This window comes from Monodon monoceros, unplaced genomic scaffold (assembly GCF_005190385.1).
Source record: "Monodon monoceros isolate NGI ecotype Baffin Bay Population unplaced genomic scaffold, NGI_Narwhal_1 Super_Scaffold_4, whole genome shotgun sequence".
Taxonomy (NCBI): domain Eukaryota; kingdom Metazoa; phylum Chordata; class Mammalia; order Artiodactyla; family Monodontidae; genus Monodon; species Monodon monoceros.
Window position 1 is genome coordinate 37230155 of NW_021703781.1, and position 17754 is coordinate 37247908.

Below are 17754 nucleotides of genomic sequence, written 5' to 3' on the forward strand. Positions count from 1 at the left end.
CCAAATGTTTCAGAATTCATAATTTTTTAGGATTTTAGCAGCGTGTACATTTCATTATGTGACACCTCTCTCCCCCTCCCTGGGTCTGGGGCAACACAATATTTTACACTCAAATATGTTAGTATTTCTGCAGTGAAACATATGCATTTCATACTAAGTGAGAGAAAGCCTCTTAAATAGCCTCTCCTGTTGGTTCACAGCAAGCTTTGCTGCCAATGAATTTGCTACACATTTTTGATAAGTCTAAGAGCTTTAGAATGTTTTAGATTTCAGAATCCAAGGTAAGGGGTTGTGTGTAGGCAAACCCTTGCGATAGCCTTGGCGGTTAACATCTGGCAAAACTAGCTGCTATTACGCCCACGGCACCCAACGCCTGGTTCATGGCTGACTCAAAGTACTGTTTGCCGAGTGCCTGTCTGCCTTCCCCTTGGGGGCCCCTGTGCAGCCTCCCCCGTTCATGGACCCACACCTCATCCTGGCCCGGGTGTGGTTTCCTGCTGTCTGCATACCAGCTCCCACAGTGTTGCAGTGGCCTGGTGCCTTGAGAAAGCAGATGCAGCCAGGAATGGGGAGAGATGAAGCTCTGTCCCTGCCTGCCTCTCCCCCAAACTGCTCCCCTCTCCTTCTCCATCATCTTTGGTGGAGACAGGAACCCCGGGGCACACGAAGGGAGCATCTCAGGGAACAGTTCCTGAACCCCATGGTCCCCTCTTGGCAGCCTCAGCTTCCAGCTCAGCTCACAGCCTCACTTGCCTGGGCTCTGCTGGCGTTTTGATTTGGGGCTGGTCACGACGCTGGGGTGGGGAGCCCAGTAGGCTATCCCAAGGCAGGTCCTCCTCAGGGCCAGGAAGTTCTCAAGGGTATCTTGGGGAGTGGAGCCCTTTCTGCCCATTGTGGTCAGCCCTCTCCAGGACTGGCAGGAAGCCCTAAGTTCCTGTTTTTCCTGTCTACCTGGAAAAGCCTTCAGCAGGACACTCAAGGCAGAGAGCTGCCTTCTCCTCCTAGAGCTTTGGTGGTGCCACCCAGGAAATCCTCCCTGAGCCCTGACTGCTGAGGGTAGAGCCGCCCGGGAAGAGAACAGGTCCCCTCAGCCTACCTGGATGGCAATGGGGACAATCTTGTTGGCCAGATTCTTGTACAGCAAGCAGATGGGCGCAGCAAGAAACTGCAGAGTGCAGGGGTCTGTTTTGTTGACATCGATGCCATCCAACAGCTTGAAGTCCACGATGAAGATGTTCCCCAGCTGTAAGAGGCAAGAGGAAATACATGCAAGTCAGTTGCAGCCTGAGATGGACCCAGCAATCAGGCGCAGAGGGAGGGAAAGGGGCCTCTGGCTGCCCTGGCAACTCAGTGGAGCTCAGAATTTTATAAAGTTCTTGGTCCTCTAACTCAAAGGCTGACTGACATCAGCTTTCACAGGTTGCGGTGGGCTCAGTAAGGTGAAGGAATGGCAGTGGCTCTTCTGCACTTGCTGTACCCGAAGTCTGCCTGACCCTCGTGAAGGATGTTGAAAGATCACCCGGAAGGACACAGTTTAAGAAGAAGAAAGTAGGCAGAGTTTAGATGAAATAGATGAGAGAAGTCAAATGCCAAGAGTGATGCTGCAGGACTCCACTTACAGAGAGTTCAAAGCTGGGTAAACTCAGTGTCAGAGTCAGGACCAGGGCCACCCTTGGGAGGAGAGACGGAAAGGGGGCAGGTTCGCAGGTGGGAGGCTCTGAGGGGTGGGATCTACAAAAGTAGGCGTCCACCGCGTCAGGAGGGGGTCGTCAGGGCCGGGGGAGGTCTTTAGAGGTGGGTCTTCAGGGGTGAGGAGGTCTACAAGGGCGAGGGGGGGGGGAGTCTGCAAGGGTTGTGTGTGCTCTGTGTCCTGGTCTGAGGCTGGTGGCACAGCGGGGTAAGGTGCACAGTCATTGAGCTTGCTGCCACTCCTGATTCGTGCCCTTTTCCATGGATATCATACTTCAATATAAAACAAATATGCACCTGGGATTTGGGGAAGGTAGAAAGCCACCCACCCCAGACTACACTTGAGTCCCCTAGAGGGAGCTTAAGCTGAGGGCCGCAAGGGCTCCTTTCTCCAGAGCTGGAAGAGTTCGGGTGCAGGACAAGCGGCGCTTCTTTTAAAGCCTTTTGTGTTTTAAGCTAGAAATGGAGGCAGGGGTTGCGGTCCGGCTGGGGAAGGGGGTCGGGTCTACAGTACGGTGGACACTGGTCAACAGATGCTCAAGTCAGTTGCACGTCCACGACTCTGCCTACAGAGGGCGCGCGGGGGCCACTGTGCAAGCGCTTGAGGGGACCAAGGCACTAGAGAAGCTCAAAGCCTGGCCATCATCTTCCTCCTTTTTTCGGACACAGAGGACCCTGGCAGTTGTCTGACACCAGTGATGAGCTCCGAGCAGTCTGCTCGAGATGCATTCAGGGCAGGAGTGGGACGGGGTCGGGGAAGGAGGGGATGGTGCCCTCCGCCAGCCAGGGCAGAGGGAAGTGGGGAGAGGCTGCTTCCAGGATAGCAAGTGATGGCCCCTTGGGACACCTTGGCCAGAAGTTGGAGACACTAGTCCCGGTGGGTCACAGGGTTGGCTGCGCTTCTGTGATGGGCTGGACAAATGCCTTTCAGAGCGGGTGTGGCCATCAGTGACCACTGTGCAGAAGAAATGGCTGCCTATCAAATCTTGAGCGGACAAAGGTTGTTTAACTTGATGAATGAAAGGCTAAAGGGAGGCCCTGGGAACCCGGGGGCCTGGGATTTGGGTCTGCACATGGGGCATTTCTCTGTTATTCCAGGCCACCTCCTCTCTCTGGGCCTCAGTTTCATCCTTCTGGAAAGTGAGAGCGCCAACCCTATCTCTCAGTTGATATTCTAGGTTCTGTAGAAGATGCTGGTGGTCTTGCTTGTCTGGTATTCCTGTCCTCTCCTTTTGGTCGACATAGTCCATTCTCCTGACCATAGCGATTGGTTCAGGGAATTATCTCAAGCTGGACCCATGACACTTGCTGGAAGTGTTGGGAAACAGGGACTTTCTTTCTGGGATTGGGTAATGTTTGCTAAAATGGTGGAAGGTAAGTCTGAAGCTGTTGGTGGTCATCTTTACCTCCACAAAAGGACACCTTCCTAAGAAAAAAAATCCAACAGAGGCAGAGAATTGAGAAATGGAGAAATGATGCCAATGGATTATCTGAACCTTGGACCCAGCTATGCCTGAGCTAGTCGCTTTGCTTCTTCTTTTTAAAAAATTATTTATTTGGTTGCACCAGGTCTTAGTTGCGGCACGTGGGCTCCTTAGTTGTGGCATGCGAACTCTTGGTTGCGACATGCACGTGGGATCTAGTTCCCTGACCAGGGATCGAACCCAGGCCCCCTGCACTGGGAGCATATTGTCTTATCCACTGTGCCACCAGGGAAGTCCCCTCGCTTTGCTTCTTGCTGTTGCCTCAACCAATGCATTTCTTATGATTTTTTTGACTTGAAACTACAAAATCCTAACATAAAGTCTAAGAATTAAAACACTCTTGAAGAGCTGTGGCGATGACTCAAAAACAACAGGGGTAGAATTTCTCTATTCATGTTGCAAAAAAATAATTGCATAGGTAAAGATTAAAAGAAAAAAACTTTGGAGTTTTAGTAGGCCACAAACTTAATGTAGATCATAAGATGCTGCCAAAGAGAAGTAGCAGAAATGACTGTGGGAATTAAGAACCATATTGTAGGGGATGGAGCGATGTATGTGTAAGAGATGCGTGGTGTGTGTGTAAGACTCCAGTCAATGGTGGCTCTTGGATTATTGCTTCACCACCAAAACCACAGCTGAGCATCAAGACCATAACTCAAAGGAAAGACGACCACTGTGGTGGCAAGGACTCCTGAGTGGAGGCTGTCCCCCTGCCAGGGTGGCTGGATGCACAGATGGCTGCTCAGTCCCTTCCAGTTCTAGGATTCTCTGGCTTTTAAGGTTCAGTGATTCTCTGATTTGAAGTTTGAAACCAACAGCACTGAATCAATGTTACTACGTCCAGCAATTAAATCTACAGGGGAGAACTGCTGTGTGTGCCTGTCTACGTGGGGACAGGTTGTCACCTGTCCACATGACCAGGTGGGGCAGGAGCCCTGCCTGGGGACTTCAGCTGGGCAGGTGGCCCTCCAGAGTCAGGTGGGCGGGTGTGAGGGCTGGGAGGTCTGTCCATAGACGGCACTGACCATCGCTCTCTTTCTGGGGCCCCATGGTGAGCTGAGCAAGCAAGACAGGGTGACTGGAAACAGCAGAAGGCCGCCTAGACACCTGGGGCAGGTGGCAGGAGGCCTGGTCATCCTGGCTTTAGTGGGAATGGGCCAACAGATGGGAGACTAAGGCCAGTTCCCAGAGCCTCAAGCTCCTGGCATGGAAGGCGGCTGACACTGAGTCCCACCAGAGGAGGAGGTTTGAACCCCTTTCTGTCTCAAGACTACAATAGTCTTGGAACTGGAGAGGGCTGACCCTGCAGACGAGGGCCAGGAGAAGGGCTGGGGAGAGGGTGAGGACAGAAGCAGAAGACCAACACTTCTAATTAGGAAGTCAAAAGTTCCATCAGTTTTCTCCTTTTTTTTTTTTTTTTTTGATGCAAGGCTTGCTTTTTTCTCCAGTTTCTTTACCTTTGCAAGGTGGGTAACAATTGATGGTCCTGTGTGTAAAGCATCTCTCACAATGCCTGGCCCACAACAGGCCCTTAGTTAGGGGGAGCTCTTTTAATTATGATATTGATATTGAAAATATTGATATTATGCTCTAAGACCTGCACATCACCGGGAAATATCCCTCTCAATTCCTCCACCTATGCTGGACAAGACAGTTTTCATAAATGCTCAGGAAAAGGAAGAGGTCACTTCACTGAGGGCAGCCGATCTTGCCATCAGCCAGACAGATGAGCCTGGAGGTAGCAGCCTGGGGGCCAGCGAGCAATGGCCAGCAAGAAGTGGTTTCTGCCCAACAGAGTATGACCTGGCTGAGCCTCTGGCCCGGGCCACCGTCTCCAGCCAACCAGGTTCTACCTCAACCTCCTGCTCCAAGGTGAGCTGCCGCTCCAGGCTGCACTCCACCATCTCTGTGGTAACCGGGAGATTCTCTGGCAGCTTCATGCAGCGCTGGATCAACACAGGGTTGCAGCCGTTCAGGAACTGGTAGCCAAACATTAAGTCTTCTTGCCAGTGATTCATAACCTGCTCTGTGGAGGAGAGAATTGGAGCTCAGCCTGAGTTCTGAGCCGGGCTGAGGTCTTCCTGATGCTAGCGGAGGGCCAGAGTCCTTGCCGGGTCCCCTCTCCCAGGCACTCAGTGGACAGCCCACCATGCCCAACTGCTTGACCACTAGGTCAGGCCATGGCACCACCCCATCCTCCCTGAGCTGGCCCTTAGTGGCTCAGAAGGTTCCTGGGGAACCCCTTTCTCAAGCACAAAAACAAAAATAGACAAATGGGGTTGCATCAAACTAAAAAGCTTTCTGCACAGCAAAGGAAACAATCAACAGAGTGAAAAGACAACCTACAGAATCGGAGAAAATCTGTGCAAACCATATATCTGATAAAAGTTTAATCTTCCAAATATATAAGGAACTCCTACAACTCAATAGCAAAAACACCAATAACCCGATTAAAAAATGGACAAAGGATTTTTTGTTTGTTTGATTTTTCGGTACGTGGGCCTCTCACTGTTGTGGCCTCTCCCGTTGCGGAGCACAGGCTCCGGACGCGCAGGCTCAGCGGCCATGGCTCACGGGCCCAGCCGCTCCGCGGCATGTGGGATCTTCCCGGACCGGAGCACGAACCCGTGTCCCCTGCATCGGCAGGCAGACTCTCAACCACTGCACCACCAGGGAAGCCCTGGACAAAGGATTTGAACAGACATTTCTCTGAAGACGACATACAGATGGCCAGCAGGTATAGGAAAGAATGCTCAACATCACTAGTCACCAGTGAAATGCAAATCAAAACCACAGTGAGATAGCACCTCACACCTGTCAGGATTCTATTATTAAAAAAAAAAGACAAGTGTTGGTGAGGCCATGGAGAAGTTGGAGCCCTTGTGCACAGTTGGTGGGAATTCAGGATGCACAGCTGCTATGGAAAACAGTGTGGAGTTTCCTCGAAAAGTTAAAAATAGAACTGCCACATGATCCAGCAATCCCACTTCTGGGTATTTATCTCAAAGAATTGAAATCAGGATCTTGAAAAGATATCTGCACCCTCATGTTCCTTGCGGCACAATTCGTAACAGCCAAGATGTGGAAACCACCTAAATGCTCATCTACAGAGGGATGAATAAAGAAAATGTGGTATATACATACAATGGAATACTATTCAGCCTTAAAAAAGATGGGCATTCACAATATGTGACAGCATGGGTGAACCTGGAGGACATGATGCTAAGTGAAATAACCCAGTCACAGAAGGACAAGCACTGCATGGTTCCACTTAGATGAAGCATCTGAGTGAGTCCAGCTCAACAGAATCAAAGAGCAGCACAGGATGGTGGTTGCTAGGGAGGGGCTGTGGGGAGTTACTAATCCATGGCGTGAAGTTTCAGTTAAGATGAGTACGTTCTAGAGGTCTGTTGTACAACACTGTACCTATAGAAAAAGAAAAGGAAAAAAAAAAACCCCAGGTCCTTGTGCCCAGGAAGCAGGGGCCCTAGGATGAGGGAGAAGGAGGGGAGCGGGGGGCACCCTGGGGAGGAGTTTGTGAAAGCAGTTTCCCCCCTTGCTTGTCTCCTTAATGTCTCCTAATCTTTCTGTTGCTGTGTGGTCCTTCCTGTGCCATCCCTGTCAGTGATGATGCTACTGTTCTACCAAATACATCCTAGTCCAAAGGAACCCACTGTTGCTTTCACGTAAATGCTTAAAAAACAAGCTAACTCCTGCCTTTTCTCTGTTCAGAAGCATCATAAATGATTGATTTATTTAAAGAAAAAGTGTTGATATTTATGAGACTTTCGATGGTGAAATGAGGTTGAGGGTGCTCAACACTGGACATCCAAGGAGGAGAAACCTCTGGCCATGAGGGTGATCCCCAGTGGAGCGTACTGTGTGGGTGCAGGCAGTGCTGGCCTGAGGCACAGGGAGGCTTAGTGCTGGAGTGGGTGGAGCAGCCCTTTCCCACACCCAGGCAAGGCTCCCCAGCACCATAAGAGCCCCCAAAGCACACTCACCAGAAATAGTGTTGCTGATCCTGAGGAAGATTTTCTCAAAGTCAGCAAAGTCGCTCCAGGAAGACTGGAACATGTGCATGAAGCGGTTGATGAACAGGTTCTCCATCCTGCAGACCGAGACACGGCGGCGCCCCTGCACGCTCTGGCCTCACCTGCCCCCTGCCAAGCCCCTCCGCACCCTGGTCTCATGGGGCCTCCAGGGGACTTGAACCCAGGGCAGCTCCAAGGGGGCAGCTGATTGGCCTTGTGGAAACCAGGACAGAAACTGGCACCCATGCCCATGCTCTTCCTTCTGCATTTCCCCTAAGAAAGAGACCAGTCGCCTGTCCTCGACAGCAGTCTACAGTGCTCTCTTCCCATTCACACGGGCTCTGGTCTGTGCCTTCATTCATTCATTCATCAAACTTTTTGCTGCCCCAAATTGATGCAAGCTTCCAGGGACAGAGCACCGTTATCTCCTATGTAGCTGCTCTCCCGAGTCTCGTGGATTTGGGGGGATAAGCAGTTTAGTGGAATTTAACCCTCGTTTACTTTCTGCCTAACCTTGGCTCTTTGCCTGGTGCTGAGGGGTCCATATGCAAGGCCAGAGAGGGCAGCTGAGATGGATGCAGGTCAGCACAGAGTGTTAAGGGCCTGGCCGAAGATCCCAGCTCCATCTCTTCCCAGCCATATGGCCTTGGGCAATTCCCTAACCTTCTGTGCCTCAGTTTCCTCATCCATGAAACGGGTACAATAACTGTCCCTGCCTCACAGGGCTGACATGATATATAGAAAGCATTGATTTGTAAAATGAGTTCAACAAATATTAGCGACTAGTACCATGATTATCACTTACTGTTAATATTAACGTCTGCAGCCTTAAACTGTGGTGTTCTGGAGGGACCAGTGGACAAGTTCACAATCCAGGCTACGGCACAGAACTTTGCCCTCTCCCTCCTGGGGTCCTTCTGCTTAATTCATTCATCCCTTTCTTCCTTCACACTCAGTTCACCTAAGAATCTTTGCGTCTGGCTCCTCTTTACTTCCTCTCCTCTCTGCCCTCCTTAAGTGCTCTCACCCAGGGCACTGTGTGTCATATCCTAGTGGCTGTATCTAAAGAGTCAGCTCTAAACTCCCCTGATCTCGCTGAAGCATCTGACAACCAACCACTTTTTCCTTGACACTAAAATGCTGACCCCCATGGACTTCATCCCTGCTTCAAACCCCCATGGTCCTGCACCGCCCGCCCCGCCCAGTAAAGGCTGGGATCCTTGCCCAACTCTCTGCGTTGGCAGCCTCAGCTCCACTTCCCTACACAGGCCCCCACTCTGGTCCTCCTGGATCACGGAGTTCTCACCGCCCTGAAAGCCATCCCCTCCACTCCTCCAATCAGCGTGGTGAACTCCTACGCATCCTTCAAGACCCAGGTTGGGCTTCTCTCTTAGAAAGCTTTTTTCTGATGCTGCCTCCTCAGAGCTTCCTCCCTGCCTCAAGTTTTCCCAGTGCTCTTTTCCAAAGGAATATCTACCACATACTATCATGATGAGCTGTCCATAGCTTGGTCTCCACTAGACTGTAAGCTTCTTGGAGCTGGGACCAAGGGACCACTTTTGATTCATCTCAGGCCCCCATCCCCAGGAGCTCAATTTGCATTTGTCAAAGGACAAGCAGCAGGTAGCCTTCTCTGGGCCAGCTCCCGTGGGGATGGAAGAAGCCCAGAAGAGCCAGCAAACAGGCAGTAACAGAGCCTGAGAAGGTAGCTCCCTGGCCAGTCTCCTTCCTTGGGCTCAGGAATGAGGACAAAGTCCTCCCAAGCATCCAGAATGGAGATACTAGATACTAGGTTTACACTGTGCTAGACCGCACTGCAGCGGCACTGCCTACATGAGTTCGTTTAAATCTCATAACAATTCTAGCAGTTAGGCAGCACCAGCCTCATTTTATAGGAAGGAAATGGGTCAAAAAAACTTAAATAACTCTCCCAAGATGGCGCAGCTAGAGTCAGAAACAATCGCTGCTCTCCAGGCTCTAAATAAGGTGACCTTTTGCTTTTAAAGGGTAATTAGAGATGAGTTGATATTTGTTGCTATACTTTGAATAGATTAATAGGTTTTTTTCCCCCAGGAAAGCAAAGTATAACCTTGCTACCCCGAGTGTGGTTGGTGGGCCAGCAGCATCAGCACCCCCAGGATGGCATTAGAAATGCAGATTCTCAGGCCCCACCTCAGCCTTCCCTAATCAGAAACTCTAGGGGTGGGTCTCTAAGTCCAGATTTTAACAGGCCCTCCAGGGGATTCTGATGCAACCTATAACTTGAGAACCATTGCTGGAGAGGTTGCAATGTTTTCCAAATTAATTTAACTATAAAGCAAACCCTTTTTAAAGGAAACATTACTTTATGATTTGTGTTAACTTATACCTTTATTTTATGATCCATTTTTAACAAAAAACTGCTACTTTAGCAAATATAAGTAAAAATTTCCAGGTCTAACTTTTAGGTGGGAATTTTTTTCCCCCTACATTTTCCCCAACAAATTTATTTTCCAGTGGGACACATCTCTGATACTGTAACAGAATTCAGCATAGGTAAATAGGGTTGATATACAGACATACAGGGATCAGTTAGAACAAGGAGGAGACGACTTTAACAATTACCAAGGAGATCCAAGGATTTGGGTAGCATTCGTGAAGTTAAAGGGGAGAATCCTATTTTCTGAGTGCTTTGGTGATGTGGAGCCAACTTGTTTCTGAGCTGGGGTGACAGTAGGAGGGTGTGGGGACTTCTTCCCGCAAAACTCCTGGCTTTGGCTTCCAAAGTCAAGAGAACAAGCTCCCTCGGCTTCCCTGCTCCCGTGCCATCATCTCTTCCTCTCTCGCTCTCACCCAGCCTCAGAGGGCCTCACCCCAGCCCTCACCATGGGCAAGGAAGCCCATCTTTTCTCTCTAGCTTCCTGCTCTTCATCTTGGGGCCCGCTCTTTCCTTCTCTATGCCACCAGCTCCTTTCAAAGAGCTACCATACATGTAATTTCGTCTGACTTCACACAAGCAGTGGGTGACTGGTCTGTGGGGCTGGAGCAGGGGTGGGAAGACTTATTGCCTTCGGACCACACTCTTCTCCCTGTCCCCAAACAAAGCCTCTATCTGGCCCTTGACCCCCTCTCCCCCGTCCCTTGCAGGGCTCTCAACCTTGCTTGGCCTCAATTCTCCCTGAAGCCTCTCTGCTTAGCCCCGGGCCTACCCATCCCACTCTACCCTTGGCCTCACTATCGGAGGCCGGACAGGGCTCTGAACGTCAACATGCCCCCTGACTGCACTCATGTTCCTCTTCACCACTTCTTGTCCAGCTTTCCTTTCTGAAGACCACCCCACTCTGCCTATAAGCCAGATGTACAGTGTCAAGGGTGCCTTGGGTTCTCCCCTCGGCCTCTCCCCATTTTGACCTGAATTTCAACTGGATCCTGGGACATCCACACCACATCCCGAAGTCCTCCCTACTCTCCCGTTCCCTGTCTTTGTTTTTCTCCACTGCTGGGCTCGCTCATCTGACCCTCAAAGGCTGCCAGGTCTACCTTCTGCAATGTGGCTCTGATTTCCCTCACCTCTCCCTGTTTCTCATCCAACACTGCAAATCCAGAACCCAAGGAGAAGGATGCCCCTCCAAGGAGCTGCCCCCCCCCCACTCCGATCTCATCTGATGAGAAATGTCTGGTGGGTGAGGACCCAAGCACCCTGGTCTGGTCACCTCTCCCGAACTCAGTAACATTTCTGCACTGTTCTCTACTGGGAAGGAAGCTCTCTTCCTCAATTTCCTTTGAAGAGAACATTCCCTTACCAGTCCCGCCAACCTCCTGCAATCAAAGCTCCAGGCTGCAAACGGTGAGTGGTGATTAAACAGATAAGCTGCTCCTCCTTTGACAACAACATGAAATTTCACCACCCACGTGGTTCTGTGAGTAGGCCCAGCCACACCCAACCTTTACATGTGATGCTCCCTCTGCCAGAGCATCCGAGTCCTGCTTCTCCAGGCTCCCAACCGTCTGGTTAGCTGCAAGGCCAGGCTAGGTGTCCTGCTGTGAAGCCTTCCTGGACCCCATAATGAGATAACACCAAACAGAGGAAGGGTCCCTCTATGAGCCCTTGAGGGCAGAGGTCGATCTGAGGGAGCAAGTGCTCAGCAGGTGAGGCTGGAGAAGTGGGTCCTGGCTGGCCTGACCTCATTACTGGGAATGAATGAAGACTAATGCTGTCTTTAGGGAGAACCTTCTCTGTGCAGGGTTGACATATGGGGTTCCTTAATATTCTCACAACAGCCTGGAGTGGGAGCTATGGTCTCATTTTTTAGATGAAGACACCAAGTCTCAAAGAAGTTCACCAGCTTCCTTAGGCTCACCTTCCACTGGCCCAGAGCCCTCTCCCATGAATCCCTCATCTCCCGGGGTGGGGTCCCTCTGACCTGCTTCCCTGAGGCCCAGTCCCCTTGACTCATCCTCCTCAAATGCAGAGGCTGTGTCTCCTCTCTGCTTCTTAGGACCTCATGGTCCTTGGTTCACTGTGCCAACAGAGCTGGTGCTCGGCTGACCACCCCAGCTGGGCTGTGCCAGGTGGGGCTGAGGGCCCATCTCGGGATTTCTTTGCTCTGGTCCTGCCAAATAGTTTGCAGCTCAAGGGGCCAAGTAACATGGAAGAGGTAGAGAAAGATGGGCTATGGTATTGCTGGAGAGATGGTGGCCTGTGTGGCCCATACTGGGGAGCACAGGGGAGGAAGCCTCCCTCAGACCTGGGGCTTCTAGGAGCTTCTGGGAGAAGGGGCACCTTATTCCAGTCCTGAAAAATGATGAGTTGGACTTGGCCAGGCAAAGAAGGGAAAAAGGGCATTTGAGGCAGAGAAAACAGAGAGGCAAAGACGAGGGGACACGAAGACCCCCAGCTCTGGACACACATGGCTGGGGTGTCCTGTGCATCTGGGGGCAAGAGAGAAGGCTGGGCAGAGACCCCTGTGGTTGGGGTAATCACTGAAGGATTTTAGGTAGGAGAGTCAAAGAATTATATTTGCTTTGTAGAAGGAGTCTCCAACAAACTATACATGTACTTGAGAATGAACTTCCAATTTCTGTGTGGGATGGAGCCTGGGGAAGCAGGTAGAAGAATGTTCCTGAACATTCTGGGGAGACATGGCGGAGCTGAGAAAGGAGGACATGCACACTGAGACCCAGGGGATGGACACGATCCCACATTCACCTGGATGGAGGATGAGGCCAAGGGAGGCATCAAGGCCAGTGGTTTCAATCCTGGTTGCACATTAGAATCCCCCAAGGAGCTTTTAAAATATACTCATGCCTGCGCTGCAAATGCTGGCTTAACAGCCTGGCTGCAGTGAGGTGGCACGGAGTCTTAATATTAAATGCACAGTCAGGACTGAGAACCACTGATCTAGGATGCTGTTGGCTATGATGGGGATACGTGAGAAGGAAAAGGTAAGTGTGTGATTGTGTGTGTGTGTGTGTGTGTGTGTGTGTGTGTGAAGTGAGGGCCTGTGAGGTGGCCACAAAGGCCACACTCAATTCATTTTGAAAGGGTTTACTGAGCACCTATCCTGTGGCAGCTGCTGTGCTGGGATCCTGAGGTAAAAGATGACAATGACCTAAGGAACACTGAGCAGACATAAGAAAGGCACAGCCTGGCTTTCACTCCACCATCCCTCCATCCACCATCCACTATCCATCCCTCCACTCACCAACCATCCATCCATCCATCCATCCATCCATCCACTCCCCCACCATTACTAAGCAGAGGTGGCACTACCCCCCAAAGCAGTATCATCTCCTCTGACCTTGCTGCCTCTCTAGCATTATCGTTTTCTCTCCAAACTGCCCCTTTTACAAGGGCCTTCTGTCCTTGTTGTATCATCCTGGTCTGGACTCTGCTCTCCTAAAGCCACATGACTTTGACTCAATAATGCTAACCCCTGGGTAGGAAATGAGACATACGATTGCCCTGATGTTTCCAGGGAGCCAGATGTTGGGTACTGCTGCATTACTAATCTAGTGGTTTGGTTTTAATTTTACCCTCCATTTGATCTCAATAGTAGCAGGGAAGAAAATCCCCAGTTTTGAACCCCAATAGACCTGGATTCAAATCCTGGTTTTGCCAATTCCTGCCGAAATGACCTTAGGCAAATTCCTTGACCTGGACCTGGCAGAGCCTCAGTTTACTTACCTGGAGATGGTTAAAAAACAGTACCTATTTCCTGGGGTTGCTGTGAAGGTTAAAACAGACGATTCTATACAGAAAGCACCCACACCTACAGCCTGGCACTTAGTAGAGGCTTATTAAGCGTCAGGCCCTTATTACTTCCTCCCTCCCATGGAGATGCAGCCTCAGGGAGACAAATGCATCCCAGTCCCTGTGATGTGGGGGGATTCCCTGCGGAGTCTGACAGTGAGCCTGTGTGTGTGTGTGTGTGTGTGTGTGCGTGTGCGTGTGTGCGTGCTTTTTCTCAAATGCCCCAAAGAGGAAGGCCTGAGTGTGTGGCCTCCCACCCTTTCTTTATAGAAGTTCGACCAAATGAGGCAACTTCTTGAGTGGAGCAGCTATGCAGCTAAGCAAATGCTACCACAGAAGCTAACTGGGTTAGTGCTTCTCTACCTGTCTGCCTCCTGGTTATGCCAACCCAAGGCCAGGGCCCACCCTGGGAGACTCTCACCCTGGTGGTAGGGGGTGCTGGGCACCGGGAGGTGCTGAATCTCCTCAGGGCCGTCCAAGGCTTGGTCAGGTTGCATGACCACAGATTTAGGGTTTTCCAAATTTGCATGATTGTGAGAATTCCCTAAAGTATCAGAGTACAGATTCAAATGCCCCTCCACTAGCCCTGAGGTAGGGCTGGGGCTCCATGTTGGTGATGAGCACCCAGGGAGTCTTTGAAAACCGTGTAATAATTCAGCCACCAAGAAGGAGCACAGAACTCGGATCTCTGCCGTTAATTAGCAGGGGCTACTGGGCAAGGTATTGTACTTCCTTATTCCACATATTCCTCAACTGCAGAATGGGGATAAGATCTGTGCCTGCCTCGTGGGGTTGTAGTGAAAGACGAACGGGGATGCATGTAAGTGATCAGCACAGGCATGTTGGTCATTATTACTGCAATGCCCTACCAGCTGGGTGACATCCTGGACACTGTTTACCCTTGAACTAGCCCAAGGGGAGATGAGCTGTGGATGGGGATGGGGCACTCCAAGTAAAGACCTCCACTCCGGGCTGAAAACAGCTGTTTGGTGTCTGGAGTCCTACAGTCTGTAAATTTGTTTAGATACAGGTTTCCCTGTGATTTGACTGTGCATTAAGGATCCATGCTATTGCCGAGATATAATCAAACGATTTGGGAAGAGTTGCTCTGCTGAGCTGATCCCCCAGCCCAAGCCCACCACAAGGGGAGGAATGAGGGTTCCATCTCCGGCCCCAGCCGCTGGAGGGCTGCCCAGCATCCTCGAGTTCTTGAACACTTACGCTTTAGAGTAGTTCAGAACAAAGTCTACTCCCTTCTCACTATCGAACTGGATATCTCTGGGTAAATCCTTGTGGCATTTGGCATCGATACTCAAGGGGAAGCCAGGGTTCCACTCCATCCATCTGAGTGTGAAAAGGAAGGAGAAGAAAACTGGGTTAAATGTCTGGCTTTTGGGCTGGCCCCTCAGGCTGAAGGCTGCCTGTGTGGTCTGAGGATGTGCCCATAAGGTCACCATGCTTTAGCTGAGCGTGTGCCTGGCGAGGTACTGGGATGCCTCCCAAGGTCTGGTGTCCCCCCACCTTGCTGTGCCCTGAGTCTCACAGTGGGAAGCCAGAGGTTCCCTAAACCTGAAGCTGGGCTTACAGCACAGGGGTGGTGAGTGGTAGGTGCATACCAGTGTGTACAGAGAGCATCAGAAGACCTCATTTATTTGAGGTGACATTCAAGGGCGATGTCTCCCCAGCACAGAGCTGCCTTGCTGGTCCCTGGAGGTGGAAGTGGTTAAGGTTGCCCCATCACACTTGACCTAGACATCCAACATCCTACCAGCTTGGTCATCACCCCTGTATTGTGTGTGGTGGTCGAGGGAAAGGGGACAGTGGTCATGCCTTCCCAAAGGGGGCATGAGTCAGCAGGGAGGTTGGGTGAGGACCTCCAGTCACAGACTGATGCCAATAGCAGGTTCAGAGATTGTTATAATCAAAACAGCTCCCCGGGACTTCCCTGGTGGCACAGCGGTTAAGAATCCGCCTGCCAATGCAGGGGACACGGGTTCGAGCTCTGGTCCGGGAAGATCCCACATGCCTCAGAGCAACTAAGCCCGTGCACCACAACTACTGAGCCTGCTCTCTAGAGTCCGCGAGACACAACTACTGAGCCCACGTGTCACAACTACTGAAGCCCGCGTGCCTAGAGTCTGTGCTCTGCAACAAGAGAAGCCACCGCAATGGAGAAGCCCGAGCACCACAAAGAAGAGTAGCCCCCGCTTGCCGCAAGTAGAGAAAGCCCGCACACAGCAAAGAAGACCCAATGCAGCCAAAAATAAATAAATAAAATAGATAAATTTAAAAAAAACAAAAAAAACCCCAGCTCCCCTCAAAGACAGGCTGTGCACTCTACCCCGCCAAAATTTTTAGAGCCTGGTGTCCTTAAAATTTATCCTGTAGCATTGGGCATTTAAGTTTGTTTTTTAAAATTTTACTTTTCTTTTTGTTTATTGAAAAACCAAACCAAACCAAACCAAAAATCTGTTAGTTTCTTTTAGGGTGGGGAGAATAATCTTTTATTTATTTAAATGATCTTACATTTGTTTAAAAACCAAAATTTACATTCTGGGATTTCAGCTTTTCCATTTGTATTCCTTTTTTGCGGTACGCGGGCCTCTCACTGTTGTGGCCTCTCCCATCGCGGAGCACAGGCTCCGGACGCGCAGGCTCAGCGGCCATGGCTCACGGGCCCAGCCGCTCCGCGGAATGTGGGATCTTCTCGGACCGGGGCACGAACCCGTGTCCCCTGCATCGGCAGGCGGACTCTCAACCACTGCACCACCAGGGAAGCCTGTATTCCTTTTTAATCTAATCTCTCTTATAAGAGGGAAGTAAAACACTGAGAGTTCAGGTCGTTAAAAAGTCTTAAGACATGGAAGCAACCTGAATGTCCAACAACAGAGGAATGGATGAAGAAGATGTGGTCCATACATGCAATGGAATATTACTCAGCCATAAAAAGAACAAAATAGTGACATTTGCAGCAATATGGATGGACCTAGAGATTGTCACACTGAGTGAATAAGTCAGACACAAAAAGACAAATAACATATGATGGCGCTTATATGTGGAATCTAAAAAAAAGGGTACAAATGAACTTATTTACAAACAGAAGTAGAGTCACGGATATAGAAAACAAACTTATGGTTACCAGGGGATGGGGGGAGGGATAAGTTGGGAGATTGGGATCGACATGTACACACTATTATATATAAAATATATAACTAATAAGAACCTGCTGTATAGCACAGGGAACTCTACTCAGTACTCTGTACTGGCCTATTTGGGAAAAGAATCTAAAAAAAAAGGAGTGGGTATAGGTATATGTGTAACTGATTCACTTTGCTGTACACCTGAAACTAACACAACATTGTAAAGCAACTATACTCTAATAATTATTTTTTAAAAGTCTTAAGGCCCTTTAATATCATCTTGTACTTTTATTGTCACAAAAATTCCACAATGTTTTTTGAGGTATCCTGTTGGCCCAGTAAGCCTCTCATTAGTATCGTTAGAGGTGAACAGGAACTGGATATGATCACTCATATGATCACTCAAAATGCATTTTGAAAAGCGTTTTCTGTTGTATAGAACCTACATTTCTCGCTGTTAGTTTACTAACAACGTTCTCTTTTCCTCGACATTAAAAAAACCTTCTATTTTTGTTGTCTGTATTAACACCAATGCTGGATTGACATTAACCAGGGTAAAAATGTGGATGAATGCACGAACGTCAACTGATTTATTGACTTTTTTCCCTTTGTTTCAGAGAATGATTTAAGGTATCTCCAATATATGTGTAAAATTGAGGCAGTCATCTGGTAGCCCCACTGGTATTAACTGTCGATTACTTAATTACTGTCGGTCAAATCAATTTAAATATTCCTAACCATCTTTTCCTAGCCACTGGGAAGTAGGGCTCTAATTAATTTGAAGAGCTGAGTAGAGCTGGATTTCTTCAGTATGGAAGCACTGAACCCAATGAGAAGAGACGGGCCAGCAAATACAGTCACATTTTCTTAAGGGTAGAGTTTACTTGGAGCACATTTCCTCAAGACCCCACCTTCCTGCTGACCCCCAGCCTCCAAAGTGCCCCACCTCAGGAGGTCAGGAGACAACGGCCTCTCACTGCATGGAGACAGCACAGTTTGCCAGCTAGTTTACTACTAGCACCTGAAACCAACACCTATGTTCCTTCCACTGCAGGCACTGTTGCCTGAGAGGCCTGACAGGCTGATGTGCATAGGAGCCAAAGGCCTTCATACCCACAGATAAATAGGCAAAGAAAAAAATCATACTCCATTGGAAAGACCAAATTGAACAACCA

General features: G+C 49.9%; 1 protein-coding gene across 4 annotated transcripts in view; it reads right to left on the minus strand.

Annotated features, from left to right (window-relative positions):
* ALOX5 (arachidonate 5-lipoxygenase) overlaps positions 1 to 17754 on the minus strand; it is a 54633-nt gene that overhangs the window by 10976 nt on the left and 25903 nt on the right. For all 4 annotated transcript variants that reach the window (XM_029245547.1, XM_029245546.1, XM_029245548.1 and 1 more), the window contains exons 4-7: positions 14661 to 14783; positions 7178 to 7284; positions 5027 to 5199; positions 1097 to 1243 (exon numbers count right to left, since the gene is read on the minus strand). In XM_029245547.1, coding sequence (XP_029101380.1) covers positions 1097 to 1243; positions 5027 to 5199; positions 7178 to 7284; positions 14661 to 14783 — 550 coding nt within the window. The remainder of the gene's footprint in view (positions 1 to 1096; positions 1244 to 5026; positions 5200 to 7177; positions 7285 to 14660; positions 14784 to 17754) is intronic.